At 46.4% G+C, this 23325-nt stretch overlaps 1 protein-coding gene across 3 annotated transcripts in view; it reads right to left on the bottom strand.

Moving 5' to 3' along the window:
• PAX3 (paired box 3) overlaps nt 1-18559 on the bottom strand; it is a 99475-nt gene extending 80916 nt beyond the window's left edge. For 2 of the 3 annotated variants that reach the window (XM_017876828.1, XM_017876826.1), the window contains exons 1-4: nt 18095-18559; nt 16566-16801; nt 15128-15254; nt 13770-13904 (exon numbers count right to left, since the gene is read on the bottom strand). In XM_017876828.1, the coding sequence (XP_017732317.1) occupies nt 13770-13904; nt 15128-15254; nt 16566-16801; nt 18095-18179 (583 nt within the window). In that variant the 5' untranslated portion in view covers nt 18180-18559. Of the gene's footprint in view, nt 1-13769; nt 13905-15127; nt 15258-16565; nt 16802-18094 lie in introns of all 3 variants that reach the window. The other variant, XM_017876827.1, reaches the window with a different exon arrangement.
• Between the last annotated feature and the right edge of the window lie 4766 nt (nt 18560-23325).

The raw sequence follows: 23325 nt of genomic DNA, 5'->3' as shown, positions 1-23325 counted from the left end.
AGAGAGAGAAAGAGAGAAAAGGAGAAAGAGAGGGAGAGAGAGGGGGAGGGAAGGAAGGAAGGAAGGAGAGAGGAGAGGAGAGGAGAGGTGAGGAGAGGAGGAAAGAGAAAGAAAGAGTCCTGTGCAATGGCTTAGCTTCAATTTTTCTAAAAAGGGCAAATAATATAAGACAAAGGTATGCCAGGAAATGAGTGAGTACTTGCTTTGACCTCCACAAGAGTTGTATTTCCCTACTTTTTACTGACAACACATTGAGCCTCTTACAAAAGCAAGATGAAACGGTCATCCCACTTATCCATTGGTTTTATGTTCAGGAATGCCCCAAGAAAGACCAGCTGATACTTTCCATAGACAAGGAGAAGACCCAGAGGAGCCAAGGCCCAAAAAGTTTACTGAGAAGCCCAGAAACTGAGTCCAAAGTAGAACAGGCCTTGAGTTTCCATCCTGGCCTCCTACTTGGAGCCAATTCCCTGTGTAATGGGGACTTGCCCAATACCCAGGCATTCCTCTAACCCCTGCACTCTTAAGCTCTTTATAGTTTCTGACATGATGCTACATCTCCAGTCTTCCATTCAACTTCTGCTCTCCGACAAAAATTCAGCAAGTATTTGGAGTTTAGCAGGGCCAGTGACCACAAACAGACACTGGCTTCTAGTGAGAAACTGTAAAAGTTGCCTTTCTGTTGCCCACTGATAAATGTGTGTCGTGTACACACGTGCCCCAGATGTGCCCTGTCTGCACAAAAGCCAAGCACATCTACCACCTGGAAAGTTTCCACACTGGATCAATTCCCAAATTATATTCTGCTCTGGCATACTGCTAGTCCACCGGGGGCACCTCAAGGAGACCATTTATTTGCTCAACTTGAAATGGACTTTCAGCCTTCTTTAGAAATGGTCTGAGAGGGTGTTTTAGACGACCCAGAACTTCCCAAAATGTAACCAACCATTCCCATCTACTTGGGAATCGTGAAATGGAAAATTGAAACATTTTCCTCAGATGAATTAATGATCCACTTCCTATTTTTTAAAACTTGCAAGTTTATAAATCAGAAGCAAAGGACTGCTCTCCCCACAAAACACCTGCTCTCTGACATTAAGCCTGGAGTTTTAAGTTCCCTGGAGGATGGCTCTGCCTGCCACTTCCCTTCACCTGTATGGATAAAAGCAGTGTGATGATCTGTCAGTAACCTAAAGCTTGACCACTATGGGCCTAGAAGCAAATTATTTTATATGATCTAAATGTTTGTTGAGAACATCACAGCAACTTCATGAACAAATAAACATTTTCCATGTTGATATTAATCCTCCATAGACTTTCCTTCCTGTGTGGAGAGCTGCATACTTTTACAGGTAGTAATCAGATGCCACAAACTATGAGCCTGATTCAACCCAAATTATGCAGAGCAGGGAGTTTTTAAAAAGCTGCTTTTGATTTTTCTTAGCTCTTCGTAGACACTCTTAATGCAGGCCTGTTTCCATCCCCTAACTGACTCCTTTAGATTTCCATAGGCAAGTCAGAGAGAAAGCAAGAAGGAAATTGAGGGTACCTTGCTAGCCGTCTTCCATGTAAGCACAAACAAAAGTTCTAGAATTAAGAAAACACATTCTCCTGCCTTACCGGCAGACTATGTCCTGCACATTCTGAGCCTGGCCACGAGAACAGTCAAGAAAGAAGACGTGTTTTTGTTTTTTTTGTAATTTTTTTAAAAACAAAATCAAGATTTTGATTTCCAGAAATATCCTTCAACCCTAACTTGTTCTCCTATTTCTGAAAGGCCCATTCCTAAGAAGAAATGACTGGAAACATTTGCTCTATAATATTCATTGGCATTCATAGCTCCAGTTTTCTTGGGAGGGTTTTGAGGGGGTTGTTTTTCTCATATGCTTGGAGCAGAGTCCTTTCTGGCTCATTTCACGGACTGAAACGTCTAGCTTAGGTAGACCAGGTATTCAGCAGGGTAACAACGGAATTCCGTAGCATCAGATTTAAGGGAAAATAGACTGAAATGATTTGGGGGAAGCAAGGTTTTCAGAAAAAACATAAAAAGTCTTTTGTGCAGAGATGGGCATGGATACATACTCTCTAAAAATTCACAAATTAAAAGTCAGCCATTCCCAAACTCAAGAAACCCCTAGAGCATCCGGCAGCACTTCTGAAAAATAAATACAAGACCATATTTTCTTATTCATAAACCACTCTCTTACTAGTTCAAACCTAATTTGGTGACCTTGGAGACAACTTTTCTTTTGTAAGTAAACAATTATCATAAGTTGCCTCTAAGTCATTATAAAACTACCCACAATTTTCTGGCTTACAAAGAAAATAAGAATGCTTAACATAAAGAGACTACTTTTGATGGTGCCAAACTTAAATGAACAGCAAATAAGGAAAAGAAGAATTTTAAAAAAGAACCAATAAGTCAAAGAAAAAACTTTCCCTTGTATTTAGAGAATGTTCCATTTGAAGAAGCAATAGAATATTGGAGGAATGTCCAGAGGGTAGTCACTGATAGCAGAACAACTCTAAGCAGCAATTTTGAAACCTATGTTCCTACTCACATATAGTGATAGGAGAAAACGTATCATTTTTCTTGTGCAAGTGCCCAAAAGCAAACACACTCCTGCACCATGCTTTCTAAGAACTTCCCCCACCATTTGTTCTCAATGCAGAACCCAAATTCCACCAAAGCTACCAGAATTACAAATGTCATTCCTTTTGTCCTTACCAGGGAGGAATTATTTTACAAATAAACTCACACAGGTGCCAAATGGTGCTGTCAGATTGAAAACAATCTGCATGTTGTTAAATAAGTTGTCCTTTGCCAATATGATGGAGTACTATGCAGCTATACAAACAAGACATTATGCATAATAATTCCTGAGATATATTCTAAAGTAGAAAAACAAATCAAGGTGCAGAAAAGTTTATACTGCAGGTAGACTATCATTTCTGCCAAAGGGGTAAGATAATATTTTTAAAAAGAGAGAGAAATATAATTGTTTGGTTGGCATAGAATGTCTGGAAAAATAGACAAGATACTGGTCACTAGCAGACAGAGGTGGGAGGAAAACTAGTCACCGGACATCCATTTATATCTTTTGAATTTTGTGCAAAGTGAACGTTTTACCCAGTCAAAAATAAATACGATATTTTTTTTTAATCTGACAAAGTATATGTTTCACTTGAGTGTTTGGGTCAACAAGAGTGCAATCTTCAGAATAAAAGAACATTTCCCTTTGGAGGCTGAGAGTTGGCCCCCATAATCCAGGAGTCCCCTTGCATCTAAAAGCCTTCAGGGGGCCGGGACCGTCCAGAAGGAAGGCCCCATGGCTCGCCAGCGAATTTTTATCAGTTCACTGGGGGCCCGGCTGGCCAAGGAGCTCGGCTGCCTGCTGCGAAGCCTAAGCCGCAACAGCTGCATAAACTGGCTGTGCCCCAGCCTGACCTATTTTGGAGACAGGTCAGACCAGTGCATGCGGGGATAAGAAAACAACCTTCCTTGCAGCCACTGGCTGCACTGCCAAGCTGCGCCAGAAGGAGAAACATGGGGGCAGGAGCTCTCCAGCTCCTAGGAGCCTTACCAGCCAGGCTACTTTCTTTTTCACTCACACTGCACCCCAATAACACAGAAGCCTCCAACATTTTGGGACTAAATGGAGGAAAATGAAACAGAAAGGTCATTAAAATGTATCCTTCAGCTTGAAGAATGCTACTTTGGAAGGTATCCTTAAAACTCCTGAGCTTCAATTTTAAAGGAGAGGGAATTAAGAAGAATCATGCACAAAGAAAAAAGAATGCACACAACCTCACGTGCAGAGCCATAAAGACCTTTAAGAACAATGAAGCAAGCTGAAGAGGGGATATAATGAGAAACTGTGCAAAAACAATTCCACAAAATGAAACACTGTAACAGCATTTTAGGAATAAGAATGGATATATGAGACTCATTTTCAAAAAGCAACGTGTTTGTCAATTCCTGCTCTGCTGAAAAAACTTGTGCCAAATACAAAAAAAAGTTTGAGTTGGAGTTTCAAAAAAAGCCAAGTTAATCTAAAAGAGCAAAGTAACCTTTTAAACTGGGAGGAAAACTAATTAAGAAGCATGTTTTGACATCTCAGCTAATGGTTTTAGAATTTTATTTTTTATACCCATTAAATTGAAGTTATTTATATTAAATAGTTGCTCATAAACTCAATTTTTTGACTTGGCGAAAGCGGACTTTGTGGTGTGGGTGTGTGTGTGTGTGTGTGTGTGTGTCTGTGTGTGTGTGTGTGTTTGGTCTTCATTGTTGTTTCTAAGCCCTGAATTAGGCTTTATCTGCCCTTGGGCAGAGCCCATCTGCTAGTTTGTAGGCTGGTCACTTTCTGCGTGTTCAGAGATTTTTTTCCTCCGAACCAGACTTTTGAGTTTTACTGCTGAGTGTAATTTGCACATAATATGCACCTTCTCATTTCGTTCTCACAGAATCCTGGAAAGCCGGTATGCAGTTCCCTATCTTAGAGATGTCAAAACTGAAGTTCAAGAGGTCACAACTAAAATGTGCTTGGTCTCAATTTTAGAGCAAAATTGGTGATGCAAGAACAGACCACTTTCACCTTGGGTACTGTGCTTTCACAATGCAAGAAAGATCTGAAAAGGTACTTTGGAGTGTGTTTAAATCAAACGAGACAAAAAGCATTCAGTTGCTTTAGTGAACCTCAATTGGGAAACTGGCCAAGTGGGGATTCATAAAGAAGAAACCTATTGCTTTTCTTATAATAAAATGAATTGGACCAATTAATTTTCTTTAGTTCAGGTTAAGCTCAACCATGATGATTAAGACACCCACATGCACACATGCTTTGGCCAAGATTTTCTTAATCATGATATTACATTTGAATATTGAAAGAATTTAAATATATGTTTGGAGACAGATTGTATGAATCTATAATCATTTAAAAATGAAATGCTTTTTGAAAGAAAGAGGTAGTATAAAGGAAACTAGGAAGTTAGTACTCAAAGGCAAGGGCCAATGAACTGGGCAAGAACCAAGAGCCTGTGAACTGCGTGAGTTATGCCTACACTAGAGTTTGCCACAAAAAGGGTGGGGGGAGAAGAGGGATATATTTAAAAGTCACTTTCACTTTATGTATATATATACATTTAGCATATCTGTGTACCTGTAAAAATCACAAAATGCAAATGCAGACTTTCTATTAAAATGCAAATGTGTATGTGAGCATATCAGCATTTATTATAAGAGTACACAATAATTCCACGGTGCAACACAAATTTCACAGCAGTTAACTTTTCTTTCTTAATATTCTACCCTAACTTACTTATTATTTCCAACCATTAACACAAGACCAAATGTATTTAATTCCACCATTGTCTCCATAAATATGCCTACTTTTCAATTATAAAAATTTTGAAAATCTACATTTAAGTCTTGATAAAACTATACTACTTGAATTATCCATATGATCCTATAAATTTTAAGTGCTAAAATCAGTGGTGTTTCCTCTCTGTCAATCCTATGTTGTTCAATCAAGAAGTCTCCTATCCCTGTCACAAAGCATTTTGATCACCTTTTTTTTTTTTTTTTTTTTTTTTTTTTTCTGAAACAGAGTCTCGCTCTGTCATCCAGGCTGAAGTGCAGTAACACGATCTCAGCTCACTGCAACCTCCGTCTCCCAGGTTCAAGCAATTCTCCTGCCTCAGCCTCCAAAGTAGCTGGGGTTACAGACGTGTGCCATCACACCCGTCTAATTTTTATATTTTTAGTAGAGACGAGGTTTCATCATTTGGCCAGGCTGGTCTCAAACTCCTAACCTCAGGTGATCTACCTCCCTCAGCTTCCCAAAGTGCTGGGATTACAGGCGTGAGCCACCGCGCCCGGCGGCTTGATCAGCTATTTTTAAACAGAATATATTGGATTAGGCCCAAGATGCATGGGGAATTGGCTTCTAGAATTCAGAGCTGATATTCACATACTATTACAGATACAGTAAATATGGCCAAATAAAAGTACATAAGAAAGTGTAGTCGAGGAATCACTGAATGAGTTTAAGGAGCCAAACATACAGCTAGTTTAATAGTTGCCTACCTTGAGTTTTAATCTGTTTTGCTAGGGATGGTAATTTATCAATCACCTCAGTAAGAGGTGGACACAAAAACTCAAGACTACTTTGATCAACTTACTATACCACAAAGTGGAGGTGTTTTGTTTTGTTTCGCTTAAAATCCTGCAGCAAAATGTAAAATGCTATGAATTTTGCTGTATGCAATGTGCAAGGCAAAATGCTTTCTCAAGATTTTCCTTTCTCCTAAAAGAAACGTGCATCAAATCAAATTCTTAACACTGTTGCCCTTTATTCAATACAATTTCATTTTCAAAGACAAGTGGCCACTTCTACAGCAGAAATTACCTGTTGGTGGTTTTTAAAAAGATTTATCAGGAAGGAAAGAAGGAAAAGAAGAAGATAAGAATTTATAACACCTATTATTCTTCAACTGTCCTCAATAACTATATTTCACGATTTTCATATCTCCCTTTGACAACGGTGAAACTTTCTAATTATTCTCTCTTGAATCGATGTTTTATAACGTTAAATAGGCATTTTGATAACTGTGCATATTCCAACTAAAAATTGAAAATATATGTATTCTGTTCATTTTGGAGCATAATCTCAGCTTAGATAATTTGAAGAAAGCTTTCCTAAAGAAGAAGTACTCTGCTTCCAGCAAAATCTCACAATGCTATTGGAGCTCAGTACTTCCCAACACTGTAGGGTAGAGCTAAAAGCTGAGTTGTGTCTTGCTCTACCGAAGACTGGTGTGAATGGGACAAAAATATCTTTCCCAATAGGGCAGAGGATAGCCATTAGGGGATTAGTCTTCTCACTAACCTTTATTAGGAAGGAAAGAAACAAAATAGGTATTGAAGGTAAGAAATTATAACACCTATTATTCATCTATTATAGAATTATAATACCTATTGCTGCTTTGGTGTTTATCTTCCAGAAAGATGGCAATATCTGAATTTTCTCAGAAATATCTGAAATTCCTTTTCACAATTCCCCAACGAAAGGCAGCCGGTTCTTGGGTCAGCAATTTTGAGTTGGTACTGAGGTGAAGCCCAATTTAGAGCTGGAAGCTGCTGTCCCTGGGGCAGTGTATGAATACACAGCCTAATACACAAGGAAGAAAAGTTCTTGAACTCTGTATGTATATGAAATATACATTTGAAATACATGACAAAAAACTATTTAATGCTATATCTGGACCCAGGACATGGGAACCATAACAAATCTGAGCTAACTGTAACTTCTGGCTTAATCTATTTCAGGCAGTTGTTCTACACTGCAATGTTTGGTAGTAAATATTTTACATCAGAGAGCATTTAAGCACAGATAGATTATTAATTAATAGGAGGATTATAATAGAAAATATTAGATAATACCCACCAAAATTCTGCTCTCTATGCCAAGATTCATCTTGCTCAAGAGCGAACAAGAGTAAAAAATAACATAATAAAGCCTCATGCACAATTTTTTAGTACTCAAATGAGCACAAAGAATGAGATTTGAAAACCTCACACACAGGCACATCCATGATGCACAGTTATATATCCAAAGCCTAAATCTAGCATGAATTGTACAACCTCAGTTAGTGCTATTTGTTGGAATTTGCAAATTAAGCACAGAGATGGTATTTCCAAAAGATTCCTTTGCAGAAGTTTTGCTTTCATAATAAAAGAAAAACCTATGCAAATACATTGAGTTCTTAAACAAAAGTCCAATAGTTCATCTCAGAATCAACAGTTTAAAAAAGTCGTAAAATGATTCAAGGAAATATTTCTCCTGGCATTCAACAACTGGGAGGTTGTGCTGTTACCTCAGTTTCTGATGACTTTAGAAAGTGCAATCCATAGGACAAACATATCTTCATTTTGTGCAACTAAATATAGTTTAGTGCCAGCATAATTCTTAGTGTAATAATTAAACTCTAACAATGCACATACTGTACACATAAACACATATCTATTCCTAAATTATAGAGGATTAGAAATATACATGAGAATCACCTAACCATCTATAAACACAGAAATTATGGAAACACGGGTAGAGAGATGTAGTCAATATAACTCTCAGATTCCTGTGTATTTAATTATTCCCCACCTAATTTTACATAAAAACCTGCTATGTTTTCATTAAATTCCAGCTTGGAAGACAACTTTAGGGAAACTTTTGTATTTAGAAATTTAGCAACAGACAGGTAGTAGCTGCCATGCTTTCTACCACCCGCCCCCCGACAAAATGAGAATCTATTTGATGATAAATTCACCATCATAGCCTCAGTTCTAAGTAAGAAATCACGATAGGATAATTAAAAACACCCCATGAGTCTTCTCTACAAACCTACAATATGTAACTGGTTTCAGTTCCTATTTCTTAAAGAGAATTTGGTCAATTCCTCCTTAGAGATTTCAGAGGAAAAGAAGGATTTTCCAGGACAGATAAATTGAAATGATCCTGCTTTGATCTCTGTGGTTAAGAACCCCGCACAATGGAAGATGACCACTGAGGGGCCGCGCTCCCGGCCTTTTAATGCGTAACAATGGTATCACAAACAGCTACTTAATCAATATTTGGCCAGAGCTGCTGAAAACTTCCTTTTCAGATTTTAATTCCTACTTGTAGAACAACCCCAGAGCAGCCAGTGAGATAAGACATTAAACTGACTGCTTAATTGCCTTTTAGTGTCTTGTTAGTTATATATGTACATTCTAAACTGTTCTTTAATCTTTATTTACCCTCATGGATAAGTTACCTGTCATACAGAATCCAATCGAACTTAAAACATGTTCTGCTCCAGCCCAAGCCAAACTCTATTTCTCAGCGTTTGTTTGTTGTTACTGTTGCAGCTTTTCATTTTCATTGGCCATCTACTTATGTACAACTTAAACATTTAGTCTTATAGTAGGAAGAATTTTTTGTTGTTGTTCTCAAAATATATGCATTCATGGACGCTGAAGCCGTTCGGATTTAGCGGCCACGCTCCTATTCACGTGATCGATTTCTGTATATTCCACTCGCCTGAACCGCTGCGCGCTGACTGGTTCCGCCTCATCGCCCGGGTGGGTTTTACTGCTCAGCCCTGGGGACAGTAATTATTACGCAGTAGAAGCCCCTACGTCCTGGTTCCGGTGGTATCAACAATCAAATCAAACCCCAAAATAAACATACGATTTCAAGCATTAATTAGAAAATCTGCATGTTTTCAATAAGGCTAGAAGGTAAGCACACAGCAGTCAACCAAACCAAATAAGAGAAAAGAAAAAGCTAGGAGCTGAACTCTGGTGTTTCCTTTCAAGTCGTTGCAGCAGGAAAATTGTTACCGCGACATTAACAAATAGAACACGGCGTGGTATTCTAATAGAATTCAACTTCTGATACTTCCAACACTTTTTTAAATGGGTGGTATTTCTTTGTTGAGTTTTGCAAGGACTTCAGAAAATATGAAGTTTACTCTAAAGAATCGAGACGACGTTGAGGTCAAATTCGTGATCCTAACAAATGGACTTGGAGAGCGGGCTGGTCCGTCCACTTGAATAAAGGATCCGAGGCCATAAACCTGTGATCCTACACCCAATGATTTTAATCTATGGGAAAGTTCGTCCCCCGCCTTCCCTTCCTCCCAACCTTGAACCAAAATGTCCCTTCCTGCTCAGTAACGGGAAAAGAAATAACCCTTCGTTTTCCTTGATTTCAGCAGACCCTTAATGATAAGAGTGCTCTTTTCATGATTTCACTGGAAATAAAATACTCCAAAGACCTTTAATGCTTTTCTACGTTTTAAACTGATTTATCTTCCCCTACCTCCCCCCAAAAAAGCTGAAGTCGTCCTCGTGAACTTTACAAAAGCTGACAAGCTTACAAATAAAATGGAAACTTGAGCAAAACTTTTGTCACTTTTCCTTTCTCCAATCTTTTAAGAAAGCACTCTTTTTTGTAAACGTCAAATAGGAGGGGACAGATAGAAAAGGAATACAAGCCCCCAACCGACCTATGCTTGAGATCTCTTAGCGGTATCTTTTAAATTGTCGCAAACCTCCCACGCTCACTTGTGATTTTAAAAGGGAAGAAAGTCTTATGAGAGTGTATCGCCAGTCCCCAATCAAAACATCAATTTGGCAATCTGGCCTCTCTCCCCCTGCACTCCGGAGCTGCCACTTCAAAGCCACTACAACAAGTCAGTAATTGTAACGTTGCATCTAAATATTTAAGCGAGAGTCTTGCAGTCGCGTGTCCATTTACAGTCCTCAACTGTCCTCTAATTCCATTACTGCACAAAGCAAAAATGTTTCCCAAAACTCACAAACAGGAAAAGCGTCACCCTGCTGGAGGAGAAGAAGGAGGGGTGGAGGAGGAGGAGGAGATGATGAAGGGGCAGTTTCTATTGATTAGTCACCGCTTTTGTGTTAAGGGCTTTCTTTAAAATAAGAAAAAAAAATGGGGGGAGGTTGCAGAAATTTCACTAATGTGAGCCTCAGGCAAGGGAGGAAAAAAAAAAGAGGAGAAGAAGGGGGGAGGCGGGCTGTGTCTAGATGAAAGTGAGAAGGACATAAAGGAGGCAATTGAGTCGGCTGCAGCCCGGCGAGCTAAGCTTCGAGCCGTCCAGAGAGTAGGGGAGGGGGCGGCGCGGCGCGGCGCTTTGGCGCAGAGCGCAGGAGTGGGGGCCCAGCCCATTGTGGCGGCGCCCGCGGGCCCGCTCGGCCGAGCCGGGGGAGGAACAGAGGCGCCCATTGAGCGGCCGCTGCGCAGGGCCGTGCCCACAGCCCCGGATGCCTCGGCCACGACTTGGCTCCCCCGGCTACCCCTGCTCCAGTCTCAGTGCTGGCCAGGGGCTAGAGGGATTGGCGATAGCGGGCGGGGGTAGTGTTCGTGAGCGGCCCAGCCCTCCTCTCCTTTCTCCTGAGGTATGAAGCTGGAAGGATGGATGCAGCAAGGGTGCATCATTCTTAGTGCGCGCCCGTTAGGGAGAGCGGGCCTGAGCGCACTAGCTCCGCAAGCTACTCAGCTCTTGGATTGAGCGAGGGAAAAGGGAAAGTTGGGAAAGTTAAGAGGACCATCTGAGAGAAAGACACTGGAGAGAAGAATGAGGGTGATTCTGACCTCATTCAAGGTGGCTCAATCCTTTTGTCCCAGTGTCTGCCAAGCAGACCTCAGGCCAAAGATGTCCCTTGAAAAGCAAGACTCAGCAGCACCCATCAGACCCACTAACTGGAAAGAGGCAAGAATACACCACACTGGTCAGGGGACCCCAAAGTCACTCCTCTCTCAGATTTCTCCTCCCTCTCTGCCAGGGCGCTAGGAGCGCTTTATCAACATTCATTCTATTTTACAAGCGGCCAGCCTGGGATTTTTGATGCCCAAACAACAGAAAGAAGGTTTGAAGTTTCTAGACTTCAAACTACACCTCACTCTGTCCTTTCTCTGGGCCCCTCTTGCCCTCCAGGGCTCATCTAAAAAGGAGCTAGAGGTGCTGAAGAGACTGACACTGCATCTTCCTTGACAACCCCAAATTAAATTAGGCTTCAGTCTCCAAGGTGTGTGTGTGTGTGTGTGTGTGTGTGTGTGTGTGTGTGTGTTTCCAACAGCACAGCCCCCACTGGGGAGAATGCTCTGATTTTAAAAATGGTAGCAATTGCCCTTGAATAGCAGCTGGCCCAGCTAGACAGCCCAAAAGACTAGAAACATTTTGTAGGTGAAATGGCCACTTTTTCCACGCTGGAGAGTCCATAAAACTTCCTGGCGCAGCAGCTATTGGGGCTCATTGAATAATTCATCCCTCATTGCAAGCCCATAATGTCTATTCTCAGCCTTTTGTGGTGCTGTTTTCTCTTCTTTTCTCCTTGAATTATAAAAAGGTTGCCTTCCTTTGTTCACATCAAGCTGCTCCGAGCTGGAGCTTTGTCTGGGCTGAGCTAAAGTGTGAGTTTCAATGGACTCTCCAGGCTTTGTCTCCCAAGTTCATCTCCAAGTGTAGATTGTGTAGAGAAGGCCTTCTTTGTAAAAGCTGGAAAAGTTGTACAAATGTTTGACCAGCTCATTTGGGACGTTTTGTCTCCTGGGCCTCAGTCGCCTGTACTGCGAGAGAGCAGCCAGCCTGCCATGCCGGTGCCTCCAGCAACAAGTAGCAAAGCCGTGAGTCCCCAGCCTCTGTGACTGCTCTGGGCTCTTCTCCCCATTGCCCACAGGAACACATTTGGTTTGGGGTTGTCTGACTCCCTACCTTCCTCCCTTCTCAGCACCTCTATGCTGCAGCTAGGCCTGCTATAAAAGCCAAGGTATCTTCTCAGAGACCAGGGCAGAAAATGCACTCTCCAAAAGAGGATTTAGGCTGAGTTCGTAGGAGGCCTCTGTCATAAAGCAAAGGAAGCATCTCCCCGCCCAACCTGCTGTAGTTGAACACGTCTTTGATTTCTTGTGTGCATCAGAGTATCTACATTTGTTTTTCCCTCAAATCAGCCATTTGGGTCTGTAACTTCTAAATCTAAACGTTCCTTCCAGGTTGTGTACAGATCTTGCATTTCTTTGTAAAGCAGCTGCTCAGGAGAGCCAGTGGCTGCCCTAGAGTTGGGCAATGAAGATAAAAGAAGTCCCACTTGGATGCCACCCTAGGAAGGGCTCAGACCCAGCTAGTCGCAGTCGGCGACGGCTCTGAGCCCACCTGGAAAGCCGTCTGTCCCTCTGGCAACTCCAAAACTAACTTTGCCAAGTGAACTCCAGGTCCCAGGTGAGGAAACTTCAGGCGCGAGTGGGGCCCCTGGCCACTGTTGACCATTTGTGCATTTGAAAAGGGGCAACCATCTCCAAGGCCAAAGCCACTGAGACACAATCCCCCCATCTCCCACTGCAATGATCCCTTCCTGGTTCAACTCTGATGGCATTTCTTTTCTTTTTTTCTTTTAGCGTGTGTACCCTTAAAGTTTGAGGATGACTTGTAGCCGGTGAAGGGGAAGCAAGCTGCACTTCTGTCTCCCATGAGGGAGATTTTTTTTCTTAGTGCTGACAGTGCACAACCAAAAAGGAATCGGGGGTCCGTACCCCTAGAAGACAGAGGGTGCCCGCACTCTAAGAACCCAGATCCCTTCCATTTGTAACCCAGAGCTTGGGTTCCTTTCAATTCCCAGACACACACGGCGTTAAACCCCGTCACATTTGAAAATTAATTTCAAACAAATCAAGCCAGTCAACACACACACACATTTATAAGGCAGCCAATGTGGGGGCAACTTTTGGAGGGCCATTGCCCAAAAGAGTTATCTGTCTCTCTCTCCTTTACTGCAGGGAAACTCCGGAGACCAGGGCCTTTCCTGAGAGCATAAAAGCTACTTCAACTTCTGAAGATTCAAGTACCCTCCATCCCCGGCCCTGCAATTGCTCAGAGATGCCCAGTCTCATGTTTAATGGCAAGAGAGTAACAGCTTCCCCTGCCCCCTCCAATAGAGCGCAATTCACAGTTCTAGAATCCCAGGGGCTGACAGTGGTAAGAAAGAAAGATTTACAAAACGGAAAAACTAGGCAGAATAGAAATGTTTGTTTTAATTCCTAGTGCCCCTCTGGTCTTCCACTTCTATGCCCTTACTCAGGCGCAGAGACACTGAGCATGAAGGGGCTTTGATCCGAGCTGGGCTTGGCTGCCTTTAGATCCGCAATGTCAGGGAGCCGATGCCCGCCAAGGTCTCCAGCGAGTGCGCCGCCCAAGGCGCCACCTCTTACCTCGCTCGCTCAGGATGCCGTCGATGCTGTGTTTGGCCTTCTTCTCGCTTTCCTCTGCCTCCTTCCTCTCCAAGTCGGCCTCCTCCTCTTCACCTTTCCCGAATTTACTCCTCAGGATGCGGCTGATGGAACTCACTGGGGGCGGGAGGAGGAAGGAAGCAAGGGAGTGCACATAGCTGAGAAAAGAGGGACTGTGCGGGAAGGAGCGCCCCCCTCTAACCCCCAGCCAGGGCCCTAGAGCCGCTGCCCTGCACTGCTCGGGTGTCCCCTCCTGCATCCCTGGGCGTCCACATCCTTCTCCAGCCCTCTCACCCTGCCACTCAAATCCCCCTCCCTATTATCTGTATCTCGGTACTGAAAGACGGAGCCTGGGAAAACCGTGCCTCCAGGTTAGGGCCGGATGCCATCTTTGTCCCTCGATTCTGGGCAGGAAGCATTTCCCTTCTTGGACTCCAAAGACCGGGCTCTGTTCTCCAATCTAAGAGAATTCTCCCACCAGCCCACTGGGTATCCTCCTTCCTCCCCACCTAAATGCATGGATCCTGCGGTTCGCCTTAAGGGAGGAAGAACCAAAGCCGACCTGTCCACCCCCCTGCCCCCACACCCGTAAATCAAGTTTCTTTTTTTCTTTTCTTCCTTTTTTTTTTTTTTTTTTAAGGCTATAAAGGGTTTAAATTTCAACTGTAGAATCGTTTCCTATTGTAAAAATCAAAAGAAAATGCACTCTCTCCCACTTATTTTTTCCAGATTCCAGTCTGGTAAACAAATCCATGTTCTGAAATATATGTTTCTCGCAGAGGGAAAAAGGGAGTTTCCTTTTAATTAAAAACAAACCCTCCCGTGCGCCCTCGCGCTGGCCCCGTGCTCGCCCCTCTTCTCCCTCCGCCTCCCCAGGCTGCCCTGGCAGGGGCTCCTGACCGTCCCTGAGACTCTCGGGGGCAATCGGGGCCGTTGTGAAAGCCTCCACGGCCTTGCGCACACGGCAAAGTCCCTCCCGGCGCGGGCCCCATCTCCCTTCGGTTGGGGTTACCAAAACATTTGTTTCTCTTTAAAAGGGAACATCAATATTAATAAACGCTCTGCCTCCGCCTGAAGTTTCCTGCCCTGCCTCCTAGTCAGAAATCTTCTTTGGGGAGTCCTCAGCGGTGGTCTCGCCACCCTCCGCCCCCAAGACAAGCATTTCACCCCTCCCTCCATAAACTGCCAAGAACGCCTGGTTGTTAAATATTTCAGGGCCTCGGGAGAGGCCACCTTCCAATAGCTGAGACCGATAATTGGGGTGATTACGTCTTGTTCTACCTGCCGGGGTAATAGCGACTGACTATCGCGCCTCCGGGAGACGTTAATGGGCCTAGTACCTGAGGGCACGGTGTTTCGATCACAGACCGCGTCCTTAAGTAATTTGTCTCGGATTTCCCAGCTGAACATGCCCGGGTTTTCTCTTTTGTATTCCTCAATTTTCTTCTCCACGTCAGGCGTTGTCACCTGCTTTAAGAGAACAGGCGGGCAGGCGTTGGTACCCGGTATCTTGGGCCAGGTGGCGGCGGCCCCACCGCCTCTGGGCCTGTCGGGATGCTCCTCCCTGAATCCTCTGGGATGGTCCCCCTTTGTTAGCAAAAAGACCCCAACTCTCTGAAGCACTTTAGAAAGAGACAGACAAGAACACATCCCATGGCGGAGCAGCCTGGGAAGCCTCTACCTCCTGGAGACAGGCCCCAGACAACTGGGATAAATTCAAAAGAATTATAACATCTTGATGGGGGTGGGGTGGGGTTGTACTTTCTCATCACTGGAAATAAGGCAACTCCTTACACAGAACCAACATGAAAACGAAACTAAAAAAGCAATGCTTGAAAAGGAGCTGAAAATTAAGTTAAATCTTCCACTTGTGCTTTTCCAAAGGGATATTTATGCTAAAGTGAAGACTGAAATGTAAAGGTACCTATTTAGGTTTTTAAAACTTTGAGTCGATGACAAATATAAATAAGAGAGACTGACTCTTCTCTCCACCCCCAGTATATATACTTTTTTAAAGAAGAAGAAGAAGGTTCCAAAGATTCTCAGAAAGGCTGTGAAAGGGTTTCAGTAGATGAGAAGGAAGAGGAGGGTGTTTGGAGGTCTTCGGTTTACCATAACCCTCTTGATTTTGCCCCGTGGCAACTGGAAGAAAAGACAGACCTTGTGTAATTTCCTCCCACTCAACCCTAGTTGGCTTGACTCTTTCTTTTTAAGAAGGGAACCAAAATAATTTGAGGATAGCACCAAACTGCTTATATTTTTTAATGGAGTCATTGGCTTATTACAAAGAAAACTAATCATCCTAGTTTTGACTCATTGAAAACAGTTTGCACTGGGGAGACTGAGGGCGGGGTTTCGGAAACAAACCAGTATGAAACCTGAAGAGGTTCCTTACATTCTTTTTGGAAAGGACAGTGCCATGGGTGGGAGCTGGGAAGACACTTAAGGAAGAAATCGGCAACAGGTGGGCACATACAGCTTGCCTGCTTTAAGTGTTTATCTATTAAAATAATTTGATGAGGATTGCAAGGCTTATGGGCTTTAAAAAACAAATGTGATTTCTCCTTTGCAGAAAGGAGAGAGCTTTCCCTAAGTGTTCATCAAGAAGTGTCCAGGGTGCGCGCATACATACACACACACACCCCTTTACACACCTTCACAAACTTCAAAAATAACTCATTGGAGAGCACCAGATGCCAGCCGTTCCCCCCTGCCCACTCTTCCCCAAAACAGGGGACCACAGTCTGGGAGCCAGGAGGGCAAGGCCCGCCCTCTCACCTTGGGCTTGCTGCCTCCGATGGCACCAGGACGTATGGAGCCGGTCTCCTGGTACCTGCACAGGATCTTGGAGACGCAGCCGTGGGACACGCGCAGCTGGCGCGAGATGACGCAGGGCCGGATGCCGTGGTGGGCCATCTCCACGATCTTGTGGCGGATGTGGTTGGGCAGCGGCCTGCCGTTGATAAAAACGCCGCCGAGCTGGTTGACGCGGCCCTGGCCGAGGGGAGTGGACACTGTGGGAAGGTGAAAAAGAGGGGCAAGGGAAAAGTCACTGGAGGAAAATAAAAAGCAAAGAACAGCAGCATATAATTTCACAGTCTTCTGGCCCATCCTCATGTTACAGCACCGACACTGAAACTGCTCGACATCGGACTCCCAGACCACGGCCTCCTTTCAATCACATTTGTTCAAATTATTCAGCAATATAGCGCGTGTAACCTTGTGTAAAGACAGCAAGTGGGGCAAAATAATTCTCCCCAGAGAAAGCATCTTCCCCTTCGGGCCCGGGAGGAGTGGCAACTTAGGAGAACCTGTAGCTGGCAGACTGTCTAGCTTGCTCTAGAAACAGCCGCCTGGCGAAGAGAAGTTCGCCCAGGCGCTGGCCTTGATGAACTCTGATCCCGCCGATCCCTGTCCAATTGGGATCGCTCCCTTTCTAAGGGACTTGGGCAAGCTGATAGCCCTTGGAGTTTCTAGCCAAAAGTGCAGCAGCCAAGAGTCAAAGCGGGTCCAGAAAGGAGGCCCAAGCAGCAGTGCCTGTGTCACCTGTTACATCTTGGGACAGAGACCACAGCAGCGGCTGGACTGCTCCTGGGTCCCCTAGTCCCCATTCTTGCTGTGGGTGTTACATTCTACTCTAGGCTGAGTGTGAAGGGGTGGGGGGTGGGGGCGATGAGCATCTCTGCTGGGGCACCCTAACCTCGAAAACCATTGGAAATGGCTCAGGCTTGCAAGGCTTCCTGTCTCCTCGGGATTCCCAGAATCTTCAAGTGGACTGAAAAGCGATTCCTAAACAAGTTACAGAAAGTTCTAGACGCTATTTGACACAAATAGAATTCTAATTTATTTAATTATTCTAAAAATTCCAATCACAATGGCGCGGCTTTAGCCACTACAATTTTGCAGGGCAAAAAAATGCTTCCCGAACTGACATATGTTTCACAAGTGTGGGCGCAATTTCGAGATAATTTCGAGTGGACAAATTGCGGAGAAGTTGTTTCTGCAGCTCAGGAGCTGTTTCACCTCCTTCTCCGCCGCGGCATTTCCAAAACAACAGGGGCAAGTCGCCCCGGCCCGCTGCAGGCCTGGCCGCCCAGCTCCGTCAGGATTTGAAGAGAGCAGCGCGCTCCATTTGCAGAAAGGAAATCGAGTAGGTCCTCGCCCCCGACTGGTGCTTCTTGGGGTGTGGGGTGCCCGGGGAATGGGCTTACTGGAAGCACCAAAGGAGCCTGTGGAGCCTGGGGATGGGGTGAAGCAGCCGGTCCCAGGCCCCGGGATCCAGGCGGCGCCCTGAGGCCCTCCCTTACCTTCCAGAGGGAACCCGCTGCGCGGGTAGTTCTGCCCCGGGCCCGGCCGCATCATCCTGGGCACAGCGCCGGCCAGCGTGGTCATCCTGGGGGCAGCTTCGCTCGGAAATTATATCCAGGTGAAGGCGAAACGGAAAGGCGAGTGAGGCGCGAGTGACCCTCGGGAACTATCCGGAGCGTGGAGAGCCCCTCCCCAAAACGGCTGGAGAGAGAGGGAAGGACGCGGGGAGGGGGGCTGTCGGTTCCTAGTCCAGAGGCCGGAGCTGGAACCCGGGAAAGGGGAGGGCGGGGAGGCCCCGGAGTCCAGGATCCCGAGCCCAGGGCGGAAAAGTTTGGTGCGAGTCCGGGCAAATGCTCCCGCGACTGGGGTCCCTGAAAAGGGGCTCAGAGAGCCACAGCGAGCCGGGGAGTCGGGTGAGGCGGGAGCGCGGCCTGCCTGAGTCTCCTCCTGTGGTGACACCGAGTGCGGGGATCCGGGCTCGGGAGCATTTATTAGTTCTTTTACCCAAAGCTTGGTCAGGAGCCCTGAGCTGCGATTGGCCGATGGGGAGACCGTCCCGGGTGGCGGAGACACGCGCTGATTGGGCGACAGCGGCCACTTTCTCTTCCCATCTCTGGTGGTGCCGAGGCCTCTGCCGGCCCCGAGGGGGACCCGCGCTGCGCCCCTTGCCCAGGAGAGAATGGTGGCCCGGTGGAAACTGAGAGAGACAGCCCTAGGGAAATGGCAGTAGCTGAGGGTGGAGAAGAGTCTGTCTCTCTGTCTCTGTCACTCCGTGTGTGTGTGTGTGTGTGTGTGTGTGTGTGTGTGTGTGTGTTTCTCTGATCTCTCTTTCCTTGACTTTCTATTTCTCTGTCTCTCTGTCTCTTTCTGTGTCTCTCTGTGTGTGTCTCGCTCTACCTCTATTCCTCTTGTGATTTCCTGTGTCTCTCTATGTCTCGTTTTTTCTACCTGTAGGTCTCGCTCTCATTTCTCTTGGCTTACTGCCACTGGAGGGGGCACAATTCCAATAAGAAGGCATCTGGGGCCCCAGACATATTTAGCTTTCCTTCCTATGGTCAGTGCCCCTTGGCCTAGGCTTGTTAAGGGGTCCTCCCGATGGGGTTTCTCCCGGGAGTGAGTCCAGGGTGCGCTGATGTTCTTTTGTCTTCTCCGTTTGCAAGCTGGGCTAGTGTGAAGCACAGGCAGCCGTCGCTAGGCCCAAGCACTTGTTAGTTGAAGGCTGGGGGTATGGGGGGAGGGTGCAGAAAAAAACCCAGCTCCTCTCCTTGATTTAAAAACAGCTCTGGCAAGTTGCAGCTCTAAATCTCCACGTGTTGATCCCCGATGCGTCGACAGAGATGTGTCTATATGTTAAAGTTTTGCCCGGCTGCAGCGTTTGTTCTCAGGAATTTATTATGGCATTCAGACTAAACTGCTGGAAAAATAAAAGGAACGAAGTCTTGGCTAGGAGCTGAAGTGTCCCCAGCAGGATATGACGCCAGGAGTGTTGTAAAGGCTGTCTGTCCTTAGAGAAGGTACCATTGTGCATAGCCTTTTATTTATAACTTGGTAAGTGCCAGCGAACTCGCCTCCTTTACACCCCCGAGTGCCAGCCCCGCGCTCTGCACTGCGCTTTATTCGCTCGAGTCTATTCAGGGACTGTCACTCCGGGTCCGCGAGGTATTCAGGGCCTTAATCAATCAAAAGGATGAGAATCGGGCAGGTTTTTCCCTTTGAAATAAAGGAAACAATGACTTCTGGGCTTCAAGTTCCCCTTTTCCTTTTACGATTTTGAATTTTCCTGCGCCAGGAGTTCTCCACTCCTCTCTCTCTGTCCTCCTCCCCCACCTCCTTTGACAGTTTTGACGAGAACTCGGGCCCCCAACCCTACTTCACCGTTCCCTAATTAAGGCAAACTCAGAAGGCAAGATGGGGGGGCGGGAGGGTTGGGGTATAGCTGCTCAGCAGTCCACAAGTTGGTCCTTTAAAAACCCACCCACCATAGGGGAAAACAGACAAGCTTTCAGCCTGCCTGATGCCAAAAGGCTTGGTTGACCCTCAGAGCCACGGGGACAGGTCTCAGGAGACTCCCAAAAATGTCTGGACCCATGAGGGAGGCATGTGCCTTGTTTAACTTGGTTTTACAAATAATGATTCCATTTTTTCAAGGGGAAAATTTTCTTATTTTCTTTTTAAGGAGTTGGGGTCACCAAAGCCCGTGTCCTTATTTTTTAAGCCACTTCTCAGAGACAGCATTTTGAGAATTAGACTTTTCCAAGTTTTCTTCTTCCCAAAGGTTGAGCAGAGCCGACAGAGCACTTTCTGGGGTCAGCGGTAATTGTTGGGTGAAGGAGGTACCCGAAGTGTAATTTGAAGAAGGCAAGTGTAGGCTCAACTCTCAGCTAAAATAAACTCTGGCACCCCGCGAGCAGTTAAAGAACATCTAGGACTGAGTCTCATTTGTTTTTGAGCCGGGGGCTTGGCCAGCCCCTCCCAGACTCCACCCGTCTCTCTCCTGCCGGCAGTTTTCTCTCCTGAGAGCCGGCTGATGCTGGAGGGAGGCGCTTGCTTCAAGCTTCCTTCTCCCGGTCCCTTAGACTGCAGAGTCCGCGAGACCGTTGAACGGAGGTACCTCCGGATGAGCCGGATCTTAAGTGTCCATGGGGGGCTGGTTCATAAACTAGCCTCCACTTGCTATAAAATCGTACAAATGGAGGCCACAAGGATGTGACTCTGGAATCAGGAGGCGACTCATTTTCTCTCCCTTCCGGCCTCTTTCTCTTCTGCCAAGCGCTCTGAGGTTCATATGTATCCAGATGATCAGCTCGGCCCTTCTCCACCGGGCAGTGGCCAGAGGTGCCCGGAGACTCGGAGAGGGGTGGATGCGCACCCTTAGGCTCTGGACAGCTGGGCCACATCCAAAGACTTCGGGAATCTAAATTTCTTGTGGCCTGTGTCCCAGAAGTCCGACCTGGGATGGTCAGGACGGCAAGGTTGGCTGAGGCTTCCCGGCCTAGGGCGCCCGCACTCCGCCAAACTAAACCCGGCTCAGAGCCGGGGACTCCGCAGAACCGGGCGCAACAGGTCTCAGGAAAGCCGGGTGATTCCAGCCACTCTTTTTCTATCTCCGAGGCTTGGGCCTCCCCTTTATTTCTTTCTGAAGTCTCTCCGGGGCCCAAGCCACCGCACTCCCAATCCCTGAAGCTTGGTGGGAGTCCAGGTCACTTCCCTATCCGGAGCCGGTGAGTCAAGGAGTCCTGGTGCCAAATTTGGCCGCGGTACAGGTGCTAATTGGTAAAAGAATGCCCCAGCGGTGGGGCTTGGAAGGCGAGGGCCCGCGCGCTGCATCCTTGAACCCAGGTTTGGGAGGCAGTGGAGTTTCCCCAGGCTAACAAATTACCCAGAACTCATCAGGGGGACTCTCGGTGTTGTGAACGAGCGTAGCCTCCACTCACGCTCTGTGCACGTTCGAAATGAAACTGGAGCCTTGAAGACAGTATTTGGATAATTTGACCAAAAAAAACAAAAAACAAAAAAACAGGGGCGGGAGGCATAGCTTCTGTTGCCCCCTCTGCCTCTACCTCCAGTTTCAGAGACGCTACAGGTGAAATTAACAGTGGGCTGGCTGTCCAGGCCTGGGTGGAGCTTGCCCTTGTTGACTTGAAGGTTCTCCCTTGCAGCCCGTTTGGATGCGTGGATCTACAGCCTAGTCGTACTTGGGTGAGTTCCGTCTGGGCTGCGAAGCAACCTTCAGCGCACAGCCTCCGCACTTGGGGACACTGGCACAAGGGTTTCACGGCCCATGAACTTCTCGGGGCCTCTGAGGGATGAGTTCATACTCAGCCAAACACAGGTCTTAAGAGGAAATTATGATCTATTCAAAATAATGTCCCTGACCTAGTGAGGAGCGGGGTTGGCGTCTGCCAGCCAGGCCTTTTTCTTTCTGTCTGAAGGGCCAAGCTCTAGCAGGCTGACACGGTCGCGCAGAGAAGCTCCTGGCCACCCGCCCAGCCCCAGGCGTGACTCTTAGGATGCAGTAAAATTTGGGCAAACGCCGAGAAACCCTCAATCCCACAGAAAGGTTGCCGGGGGCTCACGGGGAGGATATCAAAACGCCAGGTTCCTGATCATGAGCTTCCGGTCCGGATGTGATGATACAGGATTGATGAATGCCCGGGTTAAACCCGTGGTCCTTCGCAGCCGCTGCCTCAGTGACCGCCATTAGGCCCCCCGCAGTTATTTGTCAAAAGCATTGGCGCCGCTCTTCTCCCCATCGAAAAATCAGTCGGGATGAGTTCGGATTAAGGGACTGGATGAGGATGTGGACATCGCATTGAAACGTGGTGTAGGCCAGCCGAAGTGGGTTTGTTTCTGAAGCTGGGGAAGCCCCCAGGGAACTTGTGAGCGGGTTTACAATAAAGAACATGTGGTTTGTGGGAAGAAAGGAAGGAAGACGGAAAATAGGAAAGGAAGAAGGAAAATAGGAAAGGAAAAAGAAAAGAGGGAAAGAAGAGAGCGGTTTTTAAAGGCAGTGAGGGAGGGAGAGAATACATCTCATAGCAGCTGGTCTAGTCCATTTGGGTCTGAGAAAATTATTTTTAGGTAAACAAGGAAGACAAGATTCCAGAGCCAGATTCTCCGGGGGGTGGGGAGGTGTCTTTTAAAAACTTAGAGTAAGTCTGTCTAACCTTCCAAAAAACGTTCTGCTCAATTAGGTAAAAGTTCATGGTAGGGTGGGGGTGATGTTTAGAAGAGAAATTCGGTAACTGCTCTTTGGTGTGTGTATTCGGGGAGTGTGTGTATTCGGGTTGTGTGTATGTGTGTGTGTGAAAGAACCTGGCATGTGTGAAAGGGGTAAGAGTTGAAGGACCTTACTTAGCTGAGGGACCGTCTTATATTGGGGGCAGGCAGCCTGGGCCTTGGAAAGACCAGAAAGTCTGACCTCTGCAGAGTCAGGCGAAGGCTGTGAGTGAGGTCGGGGCGGGAACAGAGTTGGAAGAAGTGAATAAAAGAAACCTTGGGGTCCGTTGGTTTCCTTGATTCCCGGAGCAAAAAAGTAGGCGAGTGACCAATCCAGGAACTCTTGCCTCGGGGCGCCTGTACACAAAGAGCTGGGGCTGTGTGTCCTGCCCTTGGGGGAGGAGGGTACCGGGCGGGGGGAACTAACAGGTCTTTATTTCGCTCAGATCCGTACTGGACTTCCGACTCCACGCGGCCCCAGCTCCTGAACCAGCGCAGTGAGCCGCGGCCG

The sequence above is a fragment of the Rhinopithecus bieti genome, unplaced genomic scaffold (genome assembly GCF_001698545.2).
Source record: "Rhinopithecus bieti isolate Rb0 unplaced genomic scaffold, ASM169854v2 scaffold_10315, whole genome shotgun sequence".
Lineage (NCBI taxonomy): Eukaryota > Metazoa > Chordata > Mammalia > Primates > Cercopithecidae > Rhinopithecus > Rhinopithecus bieti.
The sequence above is the reverse complement of the archived record's forward strand: the minus strand, read 5'-3'. Positions and strand labels throughout refer to the sequence as shown.